The 18,083-nt window shown below is 41.2% G+C and overlaps 1 protein-coding gene across 17 annotated transcripts in view; it reads left to right on the plus strand.

Annotated features, from left to right (window-relative positions):
• The window catches only part of kcnma1.L (potassium calcium-activated channel subfamily M alpha 1 L homeolog), a 673,250-nt gene that overhangs the window by 226,304 nt on the left and 428,863 nt on the right, over nt 1-18,083 (plus strand). For all 17 annotated transcript variants that reach the window (XM_041568337.1, XM_041568334.1, XM_018240308.2 and 14 more), the window contains 1 exon segment: nt 1,290-1,401. In XM_041568337.1, coding sequence (XP_041424271.1) covers nt 1,290-1,401 — 112 coding nt within the window.

Consider the following 18,083-nt stretch of genomic DNA (forward strand, 5'->3'; position numbering starts at 1 on the left):
GAAAGAGTATCTATGCAATAATCCTCTTCAATAAAAACCTTATTGCTTCCAGTGACAACCTATAAATAGAACATTAAAGGAAGGCCTAGAATTTCATATATTTTCACATATGGCTTCATGAGCATGATGCCCCTCATTCAAGTTTTACTTACTGATGGACTGCAAGATTATGAAAACATGCCCCATTGTTTGCCAGTGAGGCATACCCTAGGATGGCGAGAGAGCATGCTTAATGCAAACATTGTTTCCAAAGCAGATGGAATCTTTTTGTATGAGGCCTTTGGCTACAGAACTCCTTTATCCTAGCAGAATATTGATCTCTCTCCTTTAAACAACAATAGTTAAATTTATAATCCAGTTTATTTTAACTGTGCTTCTTTTGACTTAATCATGAGGGAATGAGCAGTCATTGTGTGTAAGCCCAGTCTTCTGCCACTACTGGGTCCAAAAATTCTAGTAGCTCAAAAGACATACTAATATAATAAAATTTGACTGTGGGAAGCCAACAGGAGATATTTCCTTTGTCAAGTAGGGTCTGGAGTTTCACATAGCAAAAATTCACCACTGTCCAAAAGAATAAGATATCTTTTTAGCTTTTGTTTCCTGTGTCCTGACAACAGAAGCATAACAATATGGAGGCCATATTGTCCTCTGGCTGCCTGGAATGGTCTTTTGATGCTATTGATTGTATAATTACTGGTTTCTGTTTGAGCTATGCCTTGCAGCATGTTTACTGGCAAAATATGGTTCAACAAGATCAAATAGAAGCAGCACTTAAACAGTGAATCAGTTCTTAAATCCCCTTTCCTTAAGTGGCATGAGCCAGTAGAATGCTTTGGTCCCAATTTTTGTTTGCATTTGTCATTCATCCAGCTCCTGGAGTTAGGTAGTGATACTACCTTATGGGTGCAAACCTTGAATATATTGAACAGTGGTTTTGTTTATAGTTGGCCACCAGGTTGTACTGTTAAATCTTGTTTACAGAGGATAGATTAATGATTGGACTAAGCAAAACCATTTTCTTTATTTAGGAGGAAATTGTATAGCCTATAACATACTCGAATTCCCTATAGGTGCTCAAATCTGATGCCCAAACAACAGGCTGAAATACTGTAACAACAGAAAATATAGCAAGCAATAATTAACTGTGATAAATATAAAACCCATGGAAGCAATGCAGGAATTTACTGTGCTGATGTGGTATTTTATCCAATCTTAGACATATCTCTAAAAAATGTGTATTGTGCTCTTTGTGCTCATGGCTTTATCCGAATCTTTATTTTTTCCAGTTCATAGCTGCTAATGACAAGCTTTGGTTCTGGCTGGAAGTGAATTCAGTTGTGGATTTCTTCACAGTACCTCCTGTGTTTGTGTCAGTGTATCTAAACAGGAGTTGGCTTGGTAAGTAACTGTTTTTCTGTGGGGGAAGGGACACTTTCCACTGGAAATCGTATAACCGTGTATGAATATATAATGCTTGTTCTGTTTCTTGGTAGGCCAAGTCTCCATAAATCTTATTTATTTTCTACCAATGAATAAAATGGTGCTTTCTTTACCTCTGCTTGAATCTTGGCATGGGCATAGTCCAACACCTAATGAGCCATTAGGGTTTAGTTTCTACTAGTTTCTACTAGTTTCTGTAAACTTTATAAGGTATCATTATAGTGATTAACTGGCCCCTGCTTTGTTTAAACCTCAAATTCAGACTAATCCCCTGTATTGTTCACACATGTAATCCCCCCTGCATTGTTCACACTTGTAACAGTTCTATTGTTCACACCTCTAAAGCCCTGTACTGTTCACACCTGAGACCCAGACTGAAACTGCCCACATTATTCACCTGTTCACACCTTATACAAACTGCTGGAGGGGCACCAGCACTGTGTCACTGCATGTAGTACATTTTAGAGTGGTCCTGATAGGTTTCCCTGTCTAATGCTCTGTTCTGCTTTCCCTGTGTGTGCCATACTGTGCTTGCCCTATGCTCTCTGTGTGTGCCATACTCTGCTTGCACTATGCTCCCTGTGTGTGCCATACTATGCCTGCCCTATGGTCCTTGCGTGTGCCATACTCTACCTGTGTGTGCCATACTCTGCCTTCCCTATGCTCCCTGTGTGTGCCCTGCTCTGCCTGTGGAACATAAGCCTGGTAGGGGTTTGTTCTGTGGGTTTGTTAGCACTTGAAAATTGTTGTTAGTGGTCCCTAAGGTGTTTAATCATGCACTGGGGAGGTGCTGTGTTATCCACAGGGGAGGATTTATGGATTTAAGTGTATGTCTTAATATGACTTAACTTTTTTTCATATATGAGTGATAAGTGATATTCCTGCAGTGAGCACCAACCATTTGGTTTTTTGGTCCACAATTAATGTGGACATGGTCTTGTTTTAACATGGGTGTGGTTTAAAGTGGGTGTGGTTAAAAAAAAACAGGTAGTGGCTAACACTGGCTTCCATTATTGGCACACCATCACGTAGGCCAAAAAAATTGGTGATTATGTTTCTGTTGATAAAATATTCACTTTCCTTCTGCTCCCTTTGCTTGCATATGTGTTTCCCCAATGGTTTATCTCTCTTTTTCTTTGGTTGGCAGAATAATTAATTACAGGCCAAACATACATTTTTGGTGTGAGGGCCCTTTGGTGTGTGTGTGCCCTTGGCAGCACAGAGCTCAGTGGGTAACACTCCTGCCTTGCATCACATTGTGTGTTCCCTGCCTGTATGTTTCCTCACACACCAAAAATGTAAGGTAGGTTAATGGCTCCTATAAAATTGACCAATAACAAAACGTTTCTGCCGTACATTCAGGGTGCATTCAATTTCCTGATAGCTTCCTGGTCAATTATAGCATCCAAATTGTATGTAGGGAAGAAGCACACCAACAGGGCAGCTGCACCAATGTTGATTTGAGAAACTCGCCTCAGATGGCAGCGCCCCACTGGTTACCAGGGGTAGCAAAAATGCAACTCCTGGTAACTTTAAGAGCCAAATTTCTGGTTTTCAGAAACAGCAAATTCGGCTCTACTACTGCAAAGAGCACAATTACGCCCCCTGTGCTAGTGTCCTGGCACCCCTGGACCCCTCCGCCTTCTTCGTGGACCCCCCCTCGACCCTTTCCGTCGCAGCTACAGCAGGGGTGGCAGCTACAGCAACGGAGGTGCCAGGATCGCCCCTGCACACCAATTTTATCAGCAGAAGCCTTTATCACCCTTTATTGCAAAAGTTGTAGCACAAGCTTTTCAGGACAAACCCCAAAATTGACCACAGTGTAAGTAAATGTGATCTGGGAATGGAGCAGAGGATGATGTATAATCTCTGTTAAGCACTGCGTAATGTGACTCCGCTATATAAATAAATATCTTATTCAAGTTTGCATAAATTAATTGCAGATACTTTTTACATTTTTTTTACCCTGGTCCACAAAAATATTTTTAGAACATTTATCCTCATTTTCATCTGAACTATTCCATGATATTGATTATATAGGCATTACTTATTCATTAGAATTCGCTATGTAGTAATTGTCTAATGAATGATATGATATTGCATTCATTATTATGTATTTATAAAACACCAACAAATTCTGCAAATGGGTGTTTACATTACACACACAAGGTAAAGACGTGCCTGCCCAAAAGAGCTTATACCTGCATACCATGTTTGTTAAATGCATGCATTGTGGCTAAAAAGCATGGCAATTTTTTTTCTGTTGCATTTAACTCTTTGGAGCAGATATACTAAAGGGTGAAGTGGCCATTGATAGCCAGAAATCTCATTCGCAGAGACATTGGCAATTTACTAACAAGCGTAGATGACAATTCACTAGCAAAAGAGACCGTTACTAGCGCAGTTTAGCACCCTATTGCATGCCATATTTGTTTTAGGGTGGGCTCATGTCTAGGGCATTAGAGGATCTCTTTATTCATTATTTTGCTTCTTTGGACATGTGTAATAATAATTAGCCACTTCAAGCATTTTAACCAACATCTCTAATAAAGATGTCTATACGACCTATATGTACCTGTAGGTACCATGTACCTATTCAAATTGACCTAAGTGTGAGTACTAACGAAATTTCGCCATTCAGAACTGAATGCTAGTGAAAGATCGCTAAGAAATGCTCTCTCTGCCGATTTAACACTAGCGAAACAGAACTTCACCAGCGTTCGGCTACTGAGACGCAACTTCGCATTTTAGTGAATTATCGTAGTGGTAACGAATTTATGTCTGGCAAGTGGGAGAGTGTGGCAGAGAGTTCACTGGTAAAAATTTGCCCTTTAGTGAATGTGCCCCTTTGTGTGCTTTTAGTGAAGTGATCATCTGTGTTTGGAAATAAAGCACAGTTATTTAGCTGGGATTATTTTTATTAAGGGCTGCTATCTAGTGTAAACAAGGTAACATTTATCAAGCAAGGCTTCCCTTGTAAGGCCACATTGCAGTGAGTTATATCAGTATTGGTCATCAGAATTTATATGCACATACTGCCATCTAGTGTACATGAGTTCCTCTGGAGTTTTTAATATTTTAAAATGCATTTAGATTAACGCATGCAAATATCCTGTTTTATTTCTACATGTTCTTCTTTATTCATTCTGTCAGAAATGTTGCAAAATGTTGCTAAATGGACTGTTCTTATATTCAATGCATGTTGGTGACACCAAGTGGTGAGCGGATATATTTTCCTTTTTATGTTTTCACTATGTTTTTACACATACCTATTTGAACTATCTCATCCAATTTGGTGTAAGCATCATGGATACATTTCATCAAAGTATAAAAATCATTTCCCCTTCGTGACTATGTGAAACATATCAGTTCCCCCAAAGTGAATTTAAAACACATTCGGGCAACTAGCCCAGTATTGTATTTAAAAACATAGGTGCCGGTCATCTCCCCCTTTCACGGGGAAGCATATATGGTAACCTGTCCTTTTGCCGCCAATCCAGGTACGGGGGTGTGTATTATGCAGTCATACTGTCTGTGTCAGCCATTGTTGCTACCCGATCTCTAGCTCTACCAGTGCCCCGTGCACCGAGTAGTACTCAAGAGTAGTCACACCTCCCCACCAATTCGTAGGCAACATCACGTGACTCATAGCGGGGACCCATTGCGCAAACTCATATCAGAGTATGCAGCACAGTGCATTCACTGCCTACATCCCGGTGGCAGGCAGCAGGGAGTTCACCTTGCATAGCCTGTATTTGTCCCTTGTGGTCACTGTTCCACTGCACTTCTCCTGCAGGCATTCTGAAACAGATTTGCAGGTGGGGGGTAGGTCAACTACAACTCACACTCTGCTAGCATGGTAGTATTTTTTCATTCCTTCTGGTTTATTGACACATCCTATTTTTTGCCCAGTACTCATGCGCACACTCCGTTCCCCTGTGTGGGGCCCTTCACCTATTTGTGGACCTGAAATCATCAGTCAGCTCCATGTGGGGGAAAAAATCCTGAGCAGTAATCAAAAAGAGGAAAAAAAACCAGAAAATGGATATGAATGTTATTCACAGCTACAACTGGACTAATTATACGATACATATTATTGGCATATAGGTTAGATTGAAACAAAATGTTCATACACTCCAAAGTATCCATGCCATTGTCACTTGCGTACATTGTAACAAAATAAAGTATATACAGTAGAAGCAGAAATGTTCTCATCATTATTTGTCTCAAGTGTCTCAAGTGAGTCACTAAAGTTTAAACAATGGAGCCATCGGTAGCATCTTGTTCAGCCCTTTTGGAACCAAGACTTCAAGTATGAATATCCACATTGATTCTTTTCTGGTCAAAAGAAGGTCCCTATTACCCCCCTCTTTGGGACTAGCACGTGATCAATAAGCATGTGCCTAAATTGTGGTAGTGTATGTTTAGGCTTTAAACAATGTTTTGCCACTGGCTGATCCGCTTTACCCATGGCTAGGGTTGCTCTTATAGCGCATCTGTGGCTATTCATTTCTTCCCTGTATGTTGTGGAAATTTTTCCCACATAATGTAAACCACACGGGCACCAGATCATGTAGACTACATGGTTGGTCATATAAATTAGTCTATGTTTAATGGTGAATTCATGTCCTGTCCTTTGGTGTGTAAACTGGGAACCCTGTAGCATTCTGCCACACGTGAGACAGTTTGTACACTTGTAGCATCCATTCATTAATGGCTTCCCCAGCCAGGTATGTCCACTTTTAGGATCCGGCAGCACATCTTTGACTACTAGTAGGTCAATCAGATTTGAATTGTTCCACAAGTTCCAATAAATGTACTTCCGCTGTGCCTCGGTCTGAATTATTCCTGATAACTCTCAGGAATTGTGAGAAAAGAGAGGCACTGCTGACGGCTCCATTTGTTTCAACTTTAGTGACTCACTTGAGATAGACAAATAATGATCGGAACATTATTGCTTCTATATACTTTATTTTGTTACAATGTACGCGAGTGACAATGGCATGGATACTTTAGAGCAGGGATCCCCAACCTTTACAACCCGTGAGCAACATTCAAAAGTAAAAGTAGTTGGGGAGCAACACTAGCATGAAAAATGTTCCTGGGTGCCAAATAAGTGCTGTGATTGACCATTTAGTAGCCCCTTTGTGGATTGTCAACTTACAGTAAGGCTCTGTTTGGCAGTACACCTGGTTTTTATGCAACCAAAACTTGCCTCCAAGCTTGGAATTCAAAAATAAGCACCTGCTTTGAGGCCACTGGGAGCAACATCGAAGGGGTTTGAGAGCAACATGTTGCTCGCGAGCTACTGGTTGGGGATCACTGCTTTAGAGTATATGAACATTTTGTTTCAATCTAACCTATATGCCAATAATACATATCGTATAATTAGTCCAGTTGTTGCTGTAAATAACATATTCATATCCATTTTTTGTTTCCTCTCTTTTTGATTCCAGCTCATGATTTTTTTCCCCACATAGAGCTGCCTGATGATTTCCGGTTCACAAATAGGTGAAGGGCCCCACACAGGGGAACAGAGTGTGTGCATGAGTACCAGACAAAAAATAGGATGTGTCAATACACCAGAAGTAATGAAAAAAGACTACCATGTTAGCAGAGCGAGTGAGTTGTAGTTCACCTACCTACCCACCTGCAAATCTGGTTCAGAAGAAGTGCAGTGGAACAGTGACCACATGGGACAAATACAGGCTATGCAAGGTGAGCTCCCTGCTGCCTGCCACCGGGATGCGGAGGTGACAGTAGGAAGTGCTGCATACTCTGATATGGGTTTGCACAATGGGTCCCCGCTATGAGTCACGTGATGTTGCCACGAATCGGTGGGGATGTGTGACTACTCTTGAGTACTTCTCGGTGCACGGGGCACTGGTAGAGCTAGAGATCGAGAACAATGGCTGACACAGATGGTAAGACTGCATAATACACACCCCTGTACCTGGATTGGCGTCAAAATTAACGGAAGGTATGTGGCTAAATCATTGCCTGGCCCTGTGCTGACAGGTTACCGTATATGCTTCCCCAGGAAAGGGGGATGACTAGCACCTATGTATACTGGACTTGTTGCCTGAATGTGTTATAAATTCACTTTGGGGGCACTGATATGTTTCACATGGGAGATGTGCAGCAGCCTTACAGACTTTCTGTCATATGAATCTTGTGTATTATAATAAATAGAGTACCCCCTGTTGCAAAATATGAGGATATTAGAAATCCTTATAATTTGCAAGAGGGGGTACTTTATTCACTATATATATATATATATATATATATATATATATATATATATATATATATATATATAGTCCAATAAAGAATTTCTGTTTTTGCATCAAGTCCCTGTGAGTGCCGCATCCTGCTTTATGTACTATATATCTTTTATGCTGGCACCTGGGCAATAACCTAGTCAATGGTGTGCACCTTGGATTTGGGAATATATATATATATATATATATATATATATATATATATATATATATATATATATATAGTTCAGAGGTGGCTAAGGTAAAAGCAGATGCCTCAGAAATTTGTATAGTCAAAACAAACTATACAAAAACCAGACAGTGCTTATGTAATGCACTGCAGATTATATTAACCTTATAATCTATATAGTTCACATCCACAGGTGGTACTTCTATTACTACTGCTCTGTGAACATTACCATCCTAGATACAATTTTCCAGGTTAAGACATTTGAAATGATGGTATGTGTGAAAGTCACTGAAATTGCTCACTGACTATTTTAATTTAGCAGGGCTAGAGGTGATCTCATTGTCAGAGATCTTATGGGGTGGATTCTAATGCATTTAGCAAAACTGAATTCAGAGGGGGGAGCATGGTGGGGAGGAAGTGGACAACCCATAACACACCACCCAGCTTGTGTATGCCTAAATATTAAAAACAATATCCTTAAATATGAATCCCCTGTGTGTCCATAAAACTGTGAATTGCGAATTTCAGTGGAAGGGGACCTTCCTCATAGGTATTTGACTAATACACCAGAAAAACCTTTAAAGTTTAAAACTTTGCACCAGATCGGGAAGGACTGTGGCAGATAATTTATTTTCTTATCTTTGCGGAGAAAATGTTGCATTGTATGGTGCACTGCAGGTTGCGCCTTGAGATGCAGCAGTTTACTATCCTAGAATGGAGTCAATAGCCTTTAACATTCCTTGAACTGAATACGGTACTGCATGCTTTGCATATAGAAGAGGTGGTGGTGGACTGCATTTATGTAGTGATGAGCAAATTTGTCCTGTTGAAAAATTAGCGAAACAGCAAAGTTGACGCTGGCGCCCATTAAAGTCTATGGGCATCCGTTAGTCGTCTCCAGCATCCAAATGGTCACTGGCATTGATTCCAATTGTTGATTTTCGCTGGCAAATTTTTGTGGGAAATTAGTAATGTATTTGCCAGAGGCGAAACACAGGAATTCGCCGCGAATTTGTGCCTGGTGAATAAATTCGCCCATCACTACACTAAATGTGCAGGTTCTTCTGCGTCTTTATCAATTGCATGGGCTTAATTTTGCAACCCATATTTATCTTGCACTTGTGTCTTAGACAGTGATATATGTATTGGATCGGGAGAATATATACTATTAAAATTTTATGTCTTCAAAACCTTTTATATCTTTTGAAATTTCTTCTTGTCCTGATAAGCCATTTGAGACATTTCAAAAGTAAAATGAGGCCTGGAACTCAAATTAGTGGACATATTACATAAAAGCAAATCTGAAACAAATACCTTGACTGTAGCTCCAACCATGCTATTATGGGTTGAAATAGAAAATCTGTAGATACTGTCCAGATAGCAGAAAGATACAAAAGATTAATATTTTGAACTCTGTGACAAGAAAGCATAGCTTTCAAATGCCACATAAAACTGCTGCTCCCTTTCTGGTAACCCCAACTTCTCACCTGGTTTATCTGCTTGTCAATTTGGTGGACCAAGAAAAGACTGAGAGGGCTGGCTAACTATTACCTGACAACTATGGAACAAGTAATTTTTTTTAACCCTTTAAGTGCCAGCAGAATTTCACATTTTGGCTACTCGAATGCCAGCCATTTTAAAGCATTTTGTACTTGTTCAGTTTAACAAGGTTTTTTTGCAGGAAAACCTCCATGAAACTAGGAAAATTAGATATTGTTTTTTTCCCTGCAAATTGAGCTTTGACGTGCAAGTAGAATTTTGTGACTTTTCTGGAGATTTAATGTGTATCTTGGGTGAAATATGTATACAAAATAAAATTGTTAAAAACGCGTGGTTATCTTGCGTTTTTTTCCATAGAAAAGTTAATTTTACATGCATTGTTTTGTGTTTGTAAAAGCCCTGATCCTGTCAAGTCCAACAATACCAAATATGTATCAGTAACCCACTTTCTTCTGTAATCCCCAAACTAAAACAACATTTTGTAGAATTTTACACCAGAACCAAGTGACTAAGCACACGTGACAGTTGATGCAGCATAACTTATATGTAAATCTAAATTATCCCTTCAAGTTTGGTATTTTTAGAAACTACAGACCTTCAGGTTTATAGTGGTGTTGTAATTTTCACTCAAAATTCAAATACATTTTACCAGTGCATCATGATGTTTAGAGTTTTTTTGTTGCATTTTTCGTTTTTTTCCAAAATATAAACTTAGACGCAGGATCAAATGTAAATCTGACAAAACTTCTGCTGAATAAAACGATACCCCATATGTATGGATACACATAGAGATGCAGCCACCAAACACCCCAACACAGGAGCAACGCATAAGAGCAAAAGCAGTATCTAGGGGTTGCGCTCTATGTGTACTACTTGCATTTTTCAGTCTAAACACCCCCAAACTGTGAAATAACCCCCATAAACCATATACACTTCTTCGGCTTTTCAAAGATGGCATTCCCGCTTTTATACTTAGAGAAATGTGGCCGCAGTCATTCGTAGAAGTCATCGATTTGGTCTGAAATAAGGGAAAAAAAAAAAAAAAGTTCCAAAGTTAGATTTCTCGCTAAGTTTCCATGGTAACTAACAAAAACCTGCTCAATAACAATCTGCAAGTTCCCCTGAATAAAACTATACCTCATATGTATGGATACACATAGACGCAGCCACCAAACACCCCAAAACTGGGACAATGCATAATATTGGGGCTGCACATTTGTGCATTTCTCAAATGTTTTCATCCTAAACTGCCCCTTACCTGTGAAATAACCCCCATAAACCATATATTTCCAAAAAGTACATTTCTTCAGCTATTCAAAGATTCCATTCTTGTTTTTCTACGTGGAGAATTGTGGTTGCAGTCCTTCGTAGAAGTCAGCAATTTGGTCTGAAATAAAGGAAAAAAAGATATACAAAGTTAGATTTTTCCCTAAGTTTCCATGGCAACTGACAAAAACCTGCTCAATAACAATCTGCATGTTCCCCTGAATAAAACAATACCCCATATGTATCAATACACATTTATAGAGACACGGCCACCAAACATCCCAAAACAGGCACAATGCATAATATTGGTTCTGTGAATGTATGTGCAAGTATCTGTGTTTCATCCTAAACTGTCCCTTACCGATGAAATAACCCCCACAAACTGTTTTAGATTTCTTAAAAATAAACACCTTCAACAATTTAGAGATGCCATTCATGCTTTACTATGTGGAGAATTGTGCATTCCTTTGTAGAACTCAGTGCTTTGGTCTGAAATAAAGGAAAAGACAATATACAAAGTTAGATTTATCCCCAAGAATTCTCCCTGAGAATTTTGGGACTACTCTATGGACCTGCATCTGGATGCTACTGTCAAGAATTAGGTAGGGGGTGCTGTGGAGACTGATGAGTGAAGGGTGAGTTCTTGAGGCAGGAGCTGTATGTGCCTAGGGGAATCCCAGCAGATCCCGACAGTATCCCCCCCATCTCCCCAAGGTGACTTCCAGGTGCCACAGGGACCAATATTTTCAAATACCTGGGGAACTGGCAATGCTTTGGGCAGAACCACCTCAGTGGGTGCCTGGGAATCTGGCTGTGATACAGATAAAACCATCCTTGCTGGGACGCAAGTATAAGGAAATGCTATAGTCTGAGCCACCCTCGCGGATGCCCTGGGACTCAGCAGAACCACCCTCAAGGGTGCCCTGGGACTCTGCAGTACCACCCTTGCCGGTGCCCTAGGACTCGGCAGAACCACCATCACCGGTGCCCTGGGACTCGGCACAACCACCCGCACCGGTGCCCTGGGACTCGGCAGAACCACCAGCGCCGGTGCCCTGGGACTCGGCCGAACCACCCTCACCGGTGCCCTGGGACTCGGCCGAACCACCCTCACCGGTGCCCTTGGACTCGGCAGAACCACCCTCGCCGGTGCCCTGGGACTCAGAACCACTCTCGCGGGTGCTCTGGGACTCGGCAGAACCACCCTGGCGGTTGACCCAGGTATCGGCAGCAGTAGGCAAATCCACCCTCACTGGTGCCCAACTAGGTAAGGCTGTGGGTAGAACCACCTTCATGGGTGGCCAGGGTTCTTCCATTAGAACCGGCAACTCCACCCTCGTGGATGCCGCTCTCATGAGTGCCTGGGTTTTAGAGGACAATGCTTGGGTAGCCATAGTCACTGAGTTAATAAACTGCAGAAGCCCCTCTCCTGGGGACAGCTGCTGGGGAGCCGGCACATGTTCAGGAGGCTGCTGCTGGGGAGCCAGCACAGGTATGGGAGGCAGCCAGCACGAGTATGGGAGGCAGCCGCCGGTAAATCCTAGCTGGAGCTTTGGGCAGCTGGGGAACCAACTCGGGAGCAGTAAGCAGTGAATGCTGTGGTGAAGGCCCATCTGGAGCTGTGGGCAGTGGATGCTGCTGGGAAGGCCCCTCTGGAGCTGTGGGCAGTGGATGCCACTGGGAAGGCCAATCTGGAGCTGTGGGCAACGGATGCTGCTGGGAAGGCCCCTCTGGAGCTGTGGGCAGTGGATGCTGCTGGGAAGGCCCCTCTGGAGCTGGGGGCCACAGATGATTCTGGGAAGGCCCCTCTTGAGCTGTGGGCAGCAGATGTTGCTGGCAAGACCCCTCTGGAGCTGTGGGCAGTGGATGCTGCGGGGAAGGCCCCTCTGGAGCTGTAGACAGCAGATGCTGCTGGGGAAGCCCCACTGGAGCTGTAGGCAGAGACTGCTACTGAGGAACCAGATGCTGAGGGGTAACAGACATGGGAACTGAGGCCTATAGCTGAGGGGAAGTTGGCCTGGGAACTGTGGCAAATTCATCTAGGAATGCCAACAGAAACTGAGCAGTAGATTATAGGGGATCTACTGCCCAATAAGTTCTCTGCCCAGGAATGAGCTTTACCTTCTAGCAGGAAGAAAATGATCTCAGAAACTTGCTCAACTGGAGTAGCACTCAAATAGTGTTCTCTCTCTGTAAGGAGCAAAACTTCCTCTAGGAAGATTTGAATTTCACTTGGGGAGCCATCACAGTATCTGTGGGTCACTAAGAACAAATCTAAACGGAAGACTATTCAAGAAAACTGAAGACATACTACCCACAAATCCAGAGGTGACTTAATTTACAAAAACTAATGCAAATGTTGCCCAGAAATACAGACACAACTGTCGATAACTGCGCTGATACATGAGCTTTTGAGGTGCCAGTAAAAAAAAAAAAAAGACTTGTGGCATCAGCATTAGAGATGCACATCATCACACCCAGGTATTTTTCACATACCACAAGTTCTATCGTGCACCCTCTCGACCAACCAGCACCTCAGTTCACTATACCACCAGCGCAATACAAGTGCTATTCATAACACTACAACTGGCCTAAAGCACCATAAGCTCAACACAAAAGCTGAATGCCTAGACGAATAACAAACCTACATACAATTTTTCTTACTGCTGTGCTGCACAACAAAAAATGCTGTGTCAAATCCTACACCATAAATCAAAGATCACTACTAAAAAACCTGCCAACTTTTGCCTTGTCAAACTTTTTTTTTTTTTATTACCAATATCTATAACCTAGTTATAAGTGAAGTAGGGACCTGCCAAAATGTTAGATCTGAATGGTTAGACTTCAATTTAAAAAGGGCAGGAAGCAGGTCTGGACTGAGAATTAAAATAGGCCCTGGCATTTCAGGTGCACAGAGGCCCACTCAGCCCACATAGAGGCCCAAACAGCCCCACCAGCCCACTAAATACTGACTTTCTATGGGACCTTATAGCAGCCCCTCTGGCATTTGCCAGAACCCAGATTGCCAGTCCGGCAGGGAGCAGCTGCAGCCGATAATTGTAATTAGACAATCTGGGACCTGGTACTGCCGCCTTGTAAACGACATAAGGATTATAAAAGGCAATTTGGATCATGTAAATTGCTGCTTTTTTATACCAGGCTCTGGTTTTTCTGGTGGCGTTGTAATAAGTTTGAATTTGGTCTGTTTTATCAACGCCACCCATATGCTTACTATATTCTTTACAACAGAGTGGCTTTGATTTTGCAGGCCTACCATGCGTGTTTTGGACAACTAGACTCTCATTGTGGATAGTAGTAAGCATAAAAACATTTTTGGTGTCTGCAAATTTTAGCACCAGGAGCTCAAGAGCATGTACTTCTCCACTTTTTAATTTCTTATCCACCAGTTCCTTGAGCAGTCCTTTGTGGTTATGCCTAACGTTGCCACAGGCTGGGGTGTCCAAACAATAAAGGGTTCGGAATAAGAGGATGCTTGTGTAAAAGTTATCCACGTATAAGTGGAAACCTCGGCCCAACAGTGGAGTTATGAGCTCCCAGACAATTTTACCACTGGTCAAATCAAGAGGACAACCGGGAGGGGGGTGTCCAAATTAGAGTCCTTTCTCTCATAGAACTTGAAAAAACTAGTATAGCCCGTGCTGCTTCTGCAGAGTTTGTAAAATGTCATCCCGTAATGAGTACGCTTACTAGAGATGTATTGGCGAAATCTTAGGCACTCTTTGGAGAGCAAAAGGGACTCTTGATAACGGTTTCTTGGCATAACGGCTGAAAAAAGAGGAAATGGAAAGGACTGTAGTTGTATCCCAGTATGAAGCTAAAGTGTTACGTTCGACAAGTCCCCTTGCCAATGTAAGCACCAGGAATCTTTTGATTTAATTGACATTAGTGGGATACAATGCCTGGGCTCTTGAATACCCTGGTAACGGGTGGCTGGAAAGATACTGCTCAGCGTAAAAATTTGTATAATGGACCATGTCCTGTAGGATGGCCTCTGATTCCTCAGTAGAGGCATCAGATGGGACACTCAGAATTGGAATCGTTAAATTCCTCTGAGCTGGAGTCCATGCAAAACCTAGCTGCTTCCTCAGTGGTATAAAACAGTTTGGCCATTGTGCCAGAAATACAGACGACTACAAAGCTAGGAATTAATAGGCAAAGTCAAACAAATAAAAAGCAAGACAGTTCCTACAACACTTGTAATATGAGAAGCTAGAAAAAAAACTCACTAACTTTTTTTTTATAAACCCAAGCCAGCAGAGTTAACCCTGCTAATACAACCAGAAAAAAACCCAAGCCAGCAAGATATGAAAAAACGGGCGCCGGCGTCAAAAACGGGCGCCGGCGTCAAAAACAAGACGCCGGCGACACCTTTCTGGGGAACTAAACCAGTAGTAAAGAACAATATAAAGAATAAATGTAATAAAAGCACCAAAAGCAATAGTGACATTATTGGAGTGAAATCGGAGTTCAGAAATCTAAATCCACCAGTGTCACTGCAAACAGAACTTTTTTATGGCAAACAAGTAATAATGCAATAAGAACAATAAAAACACACACCAATGATGAAAATGGCAGAAAAACAACAAAAAGCAATCAAATAACTGTAGAACAAGATCAGAAATAAAGTTTGTGCATCAAATAAAGAAAAACCACTAAAGAAAGCAAAGTAATAAATAAAATAAGAAGAGAAAAAAGTAAGTGAGTAAGTGTACTAAGGCCAAATACAGAAGAAAAAAATAGAAAAATTTTTTAAGAGGGAAATATGTAAAATAAAGAGTGTAGAGAGATTCAGTTCAGCTCACAAAGTCGAATCCAGGCGACCAATCCAGTGATGAAAGCTGAGAAAGGCAGCAGGGGGGCTCCAGCAGTCACAAGTGCGCAGCAGGAGTGGAAGGGGCAGCGTTTTGGGGGTGTAATTTATAAGGGGAGCAGTGGAGATGTCATCAGTCTGCCTCTTGTTGCCTTGGGGGATCTGTGCCTGTTAGAAGCAATGCGCTACTTTGTAAGGTGCATCGCTTGCTGCTATGGGGGAAATGTGGCAGAACGTACATTGTTTATTTGTCTATTGTGGGGGAAAAACTTAAAAGAGAGGCTGGTTTAGGATTGGTGTATCCCAACAGATACAATTATAACCAAAACAGATAGGATAATTTGTCATCTGGATCAATATTGCTGACTCTGTGGTGCCAGGGCCTGCTGTGTGTGTTTGACTGGATGGACAAATTATTAAGTGGGTTTGGGTTTACACAACTGTCTTGGTGCATATTAATACTAATGACAAAACTATTAGTAGATGTCTCCAACTAGCAAGGTAATGTTGGTATTTGTGAGATGGAACATTTGACTTAGTGAATTTGGACAGCTATAATATTTTTTAGGTAAGATAGAGGGGTTTAAAAAGGTGGAGAAAGTTTGCCTTTATGTAAAGAGAGAATAAAATGCATGAACTAAAGTACTAACCAAGGATAGCTCTGTGGACTGTTTGGAGGTCCCAGGGGTAGAGATTACAGATTGGACTCAAGAAAGTTATTGTTCTATGTAACAAACTTTCCAATTCAAGTAAGAGAATGAGGCCCAGCTACTACGACAAATAGGGAAAGCTGCACAGCTAGGTCAGGTTCAAATTACAGGTGATTCAAATTATCTAAACAGTAACTGGTTAAGTTAGAAGCACCAGGGCTGGATTTACATAGCGGGCGCCCCTAGGCCCGCTGCCGCTCATTGCCCCTGTCCTCTACCCTTTATTCAGTCAATTTTTCATCATCGGGACTGGAGCAATGATTTGCGTATGGGAAAGTTAAATCTCTATTGAATCTCCTGCCGCCCTAGGCCCGGGCCTCGATGGCCTTTCCACAAATCTGGGCCTGAGAAGCAAGCAGGTTTGTGACTTTTTTTATCTCAGGTGGTTTGGGAACTTACTAGGAAGGATGCTCTTGGATCTTGTAATTGCAATTAATTATTATTAATGATAATAATAATAATGATCATCATAAATGATAGGATCTGCAGCACTAGTGTAGGTACAATTTAGCATAGACCATAACAATCTTCACTGGCATTTTGTTTCAATGGCAATGGACAATGTTAGAGGAGTGACTAAGATATAAAGGGGGGTATGTAAAAAAAATGTCCAAAAATTGCTAATGATCTAGTCACCCATAGCAGCCAATCAGCAGGTAGGATTTGCTGGTCAGCTGTTTAAATCTAATAATCTGGTTGCTAGGGTCCAAATTATCCTAACAACTATGCATTGATTAGAATAAGAGATTGGAAGATGAATTGAAGAGGGTCCAAATTATCCTAACAACCATGCATTGATTTGAATAAAAGATAGGAATATGAATAGAAGAGGGCCTGAATAGAAAGGTGAGTAATAAAAAGTAGCAATAACAATACATTTGTAGCATTATAGATCATTTGTTTTTAGCTGGGATCAGTGACCCCATCCGAAAGCTGGAAAGAATCAGTAGATGAAGGCAAATAATTAAAAACAAATATAAAGAATAAAAATGACAACCAATTGAAATATTTCTTCGAATTGCCCATTTTTTAACTAAAAGTTAACTTTAAGCTGAACCACCCCATTAATAAAACTTTAGGGGTTATTGAAGTTAACAAACATTGTAAAACTAGGGAGCCATGTCAGTGGCTTGAAAAGCTTAAGTGCTTTCTTGTATAAAAAAAACTATAAAAAATGACCCAAGGGATAAAAAAACATGATAGATGAGGTTAAAAAACATGTTAAAATTTGAACCTTCTTTATAGGTCCATGACAAGGCCTCATCTTCATTATGAAGTGCAGTTTTGGGCCCCAGTCCTTAAGATTCCGAGATGTGTAACAAAACTGTTAAATCTAATGGAACTATGAAACTATGAAGAAAGCGGAGGTTGTTTTCTTTGGAGAAGAGGTGCTTGTCAGGGGACATAATTAAAAGATAGCAGATTATCTTTTTTTTCAAATACAGTAGAACAATGGGCAAGGAACAACATTTTCGATTTCTACATAATAATAATATGCGCACAGTACCCAGTATAGTCCACAGGTAGCCAACATACATGAAGCTTTATTTATAGTTTTTTTAAACGCTAAACCTCCTAAGTAACATAGTAACATGATAGATGAGGTTAAAAAAGACACGTCCAATACACATGTCCAACATTCAACCTTTTGTGAAGCCTGCCTAACTGCTAGTTAATCCAGAGGAAGGTGAAATAACTCCAACTGAAGCCTCTCCAATTTGCTTCATAGGGAGAAAAAAATGTTACCTTATTTTTTCCTTTTATTTATGGGGCCTGTTCATGAAATGTGTATGTGTTGTTCACTTTTTTTAATTGCCTCCTCAAACTGTAGGTCTGGGTCATGCGCATCTGGACCACATGTTTCTGCTGGTGTACTCTACGAT

The sequence above is a fragment of the Xenopus laevis genome, chromosome 7L (genome assembly GCF_017654675.1).
Source record: "Xenopus laevis strain J_2021 chromosome 7L, Xenopus_laevis_v10.1, whole genome shotgun sequence".
Lineage (NCBI taxonomy): Eukaryota > Metazoa > Chordata > Amphibia > Anura > Pipidae > Xenopus > Xenopus laevis.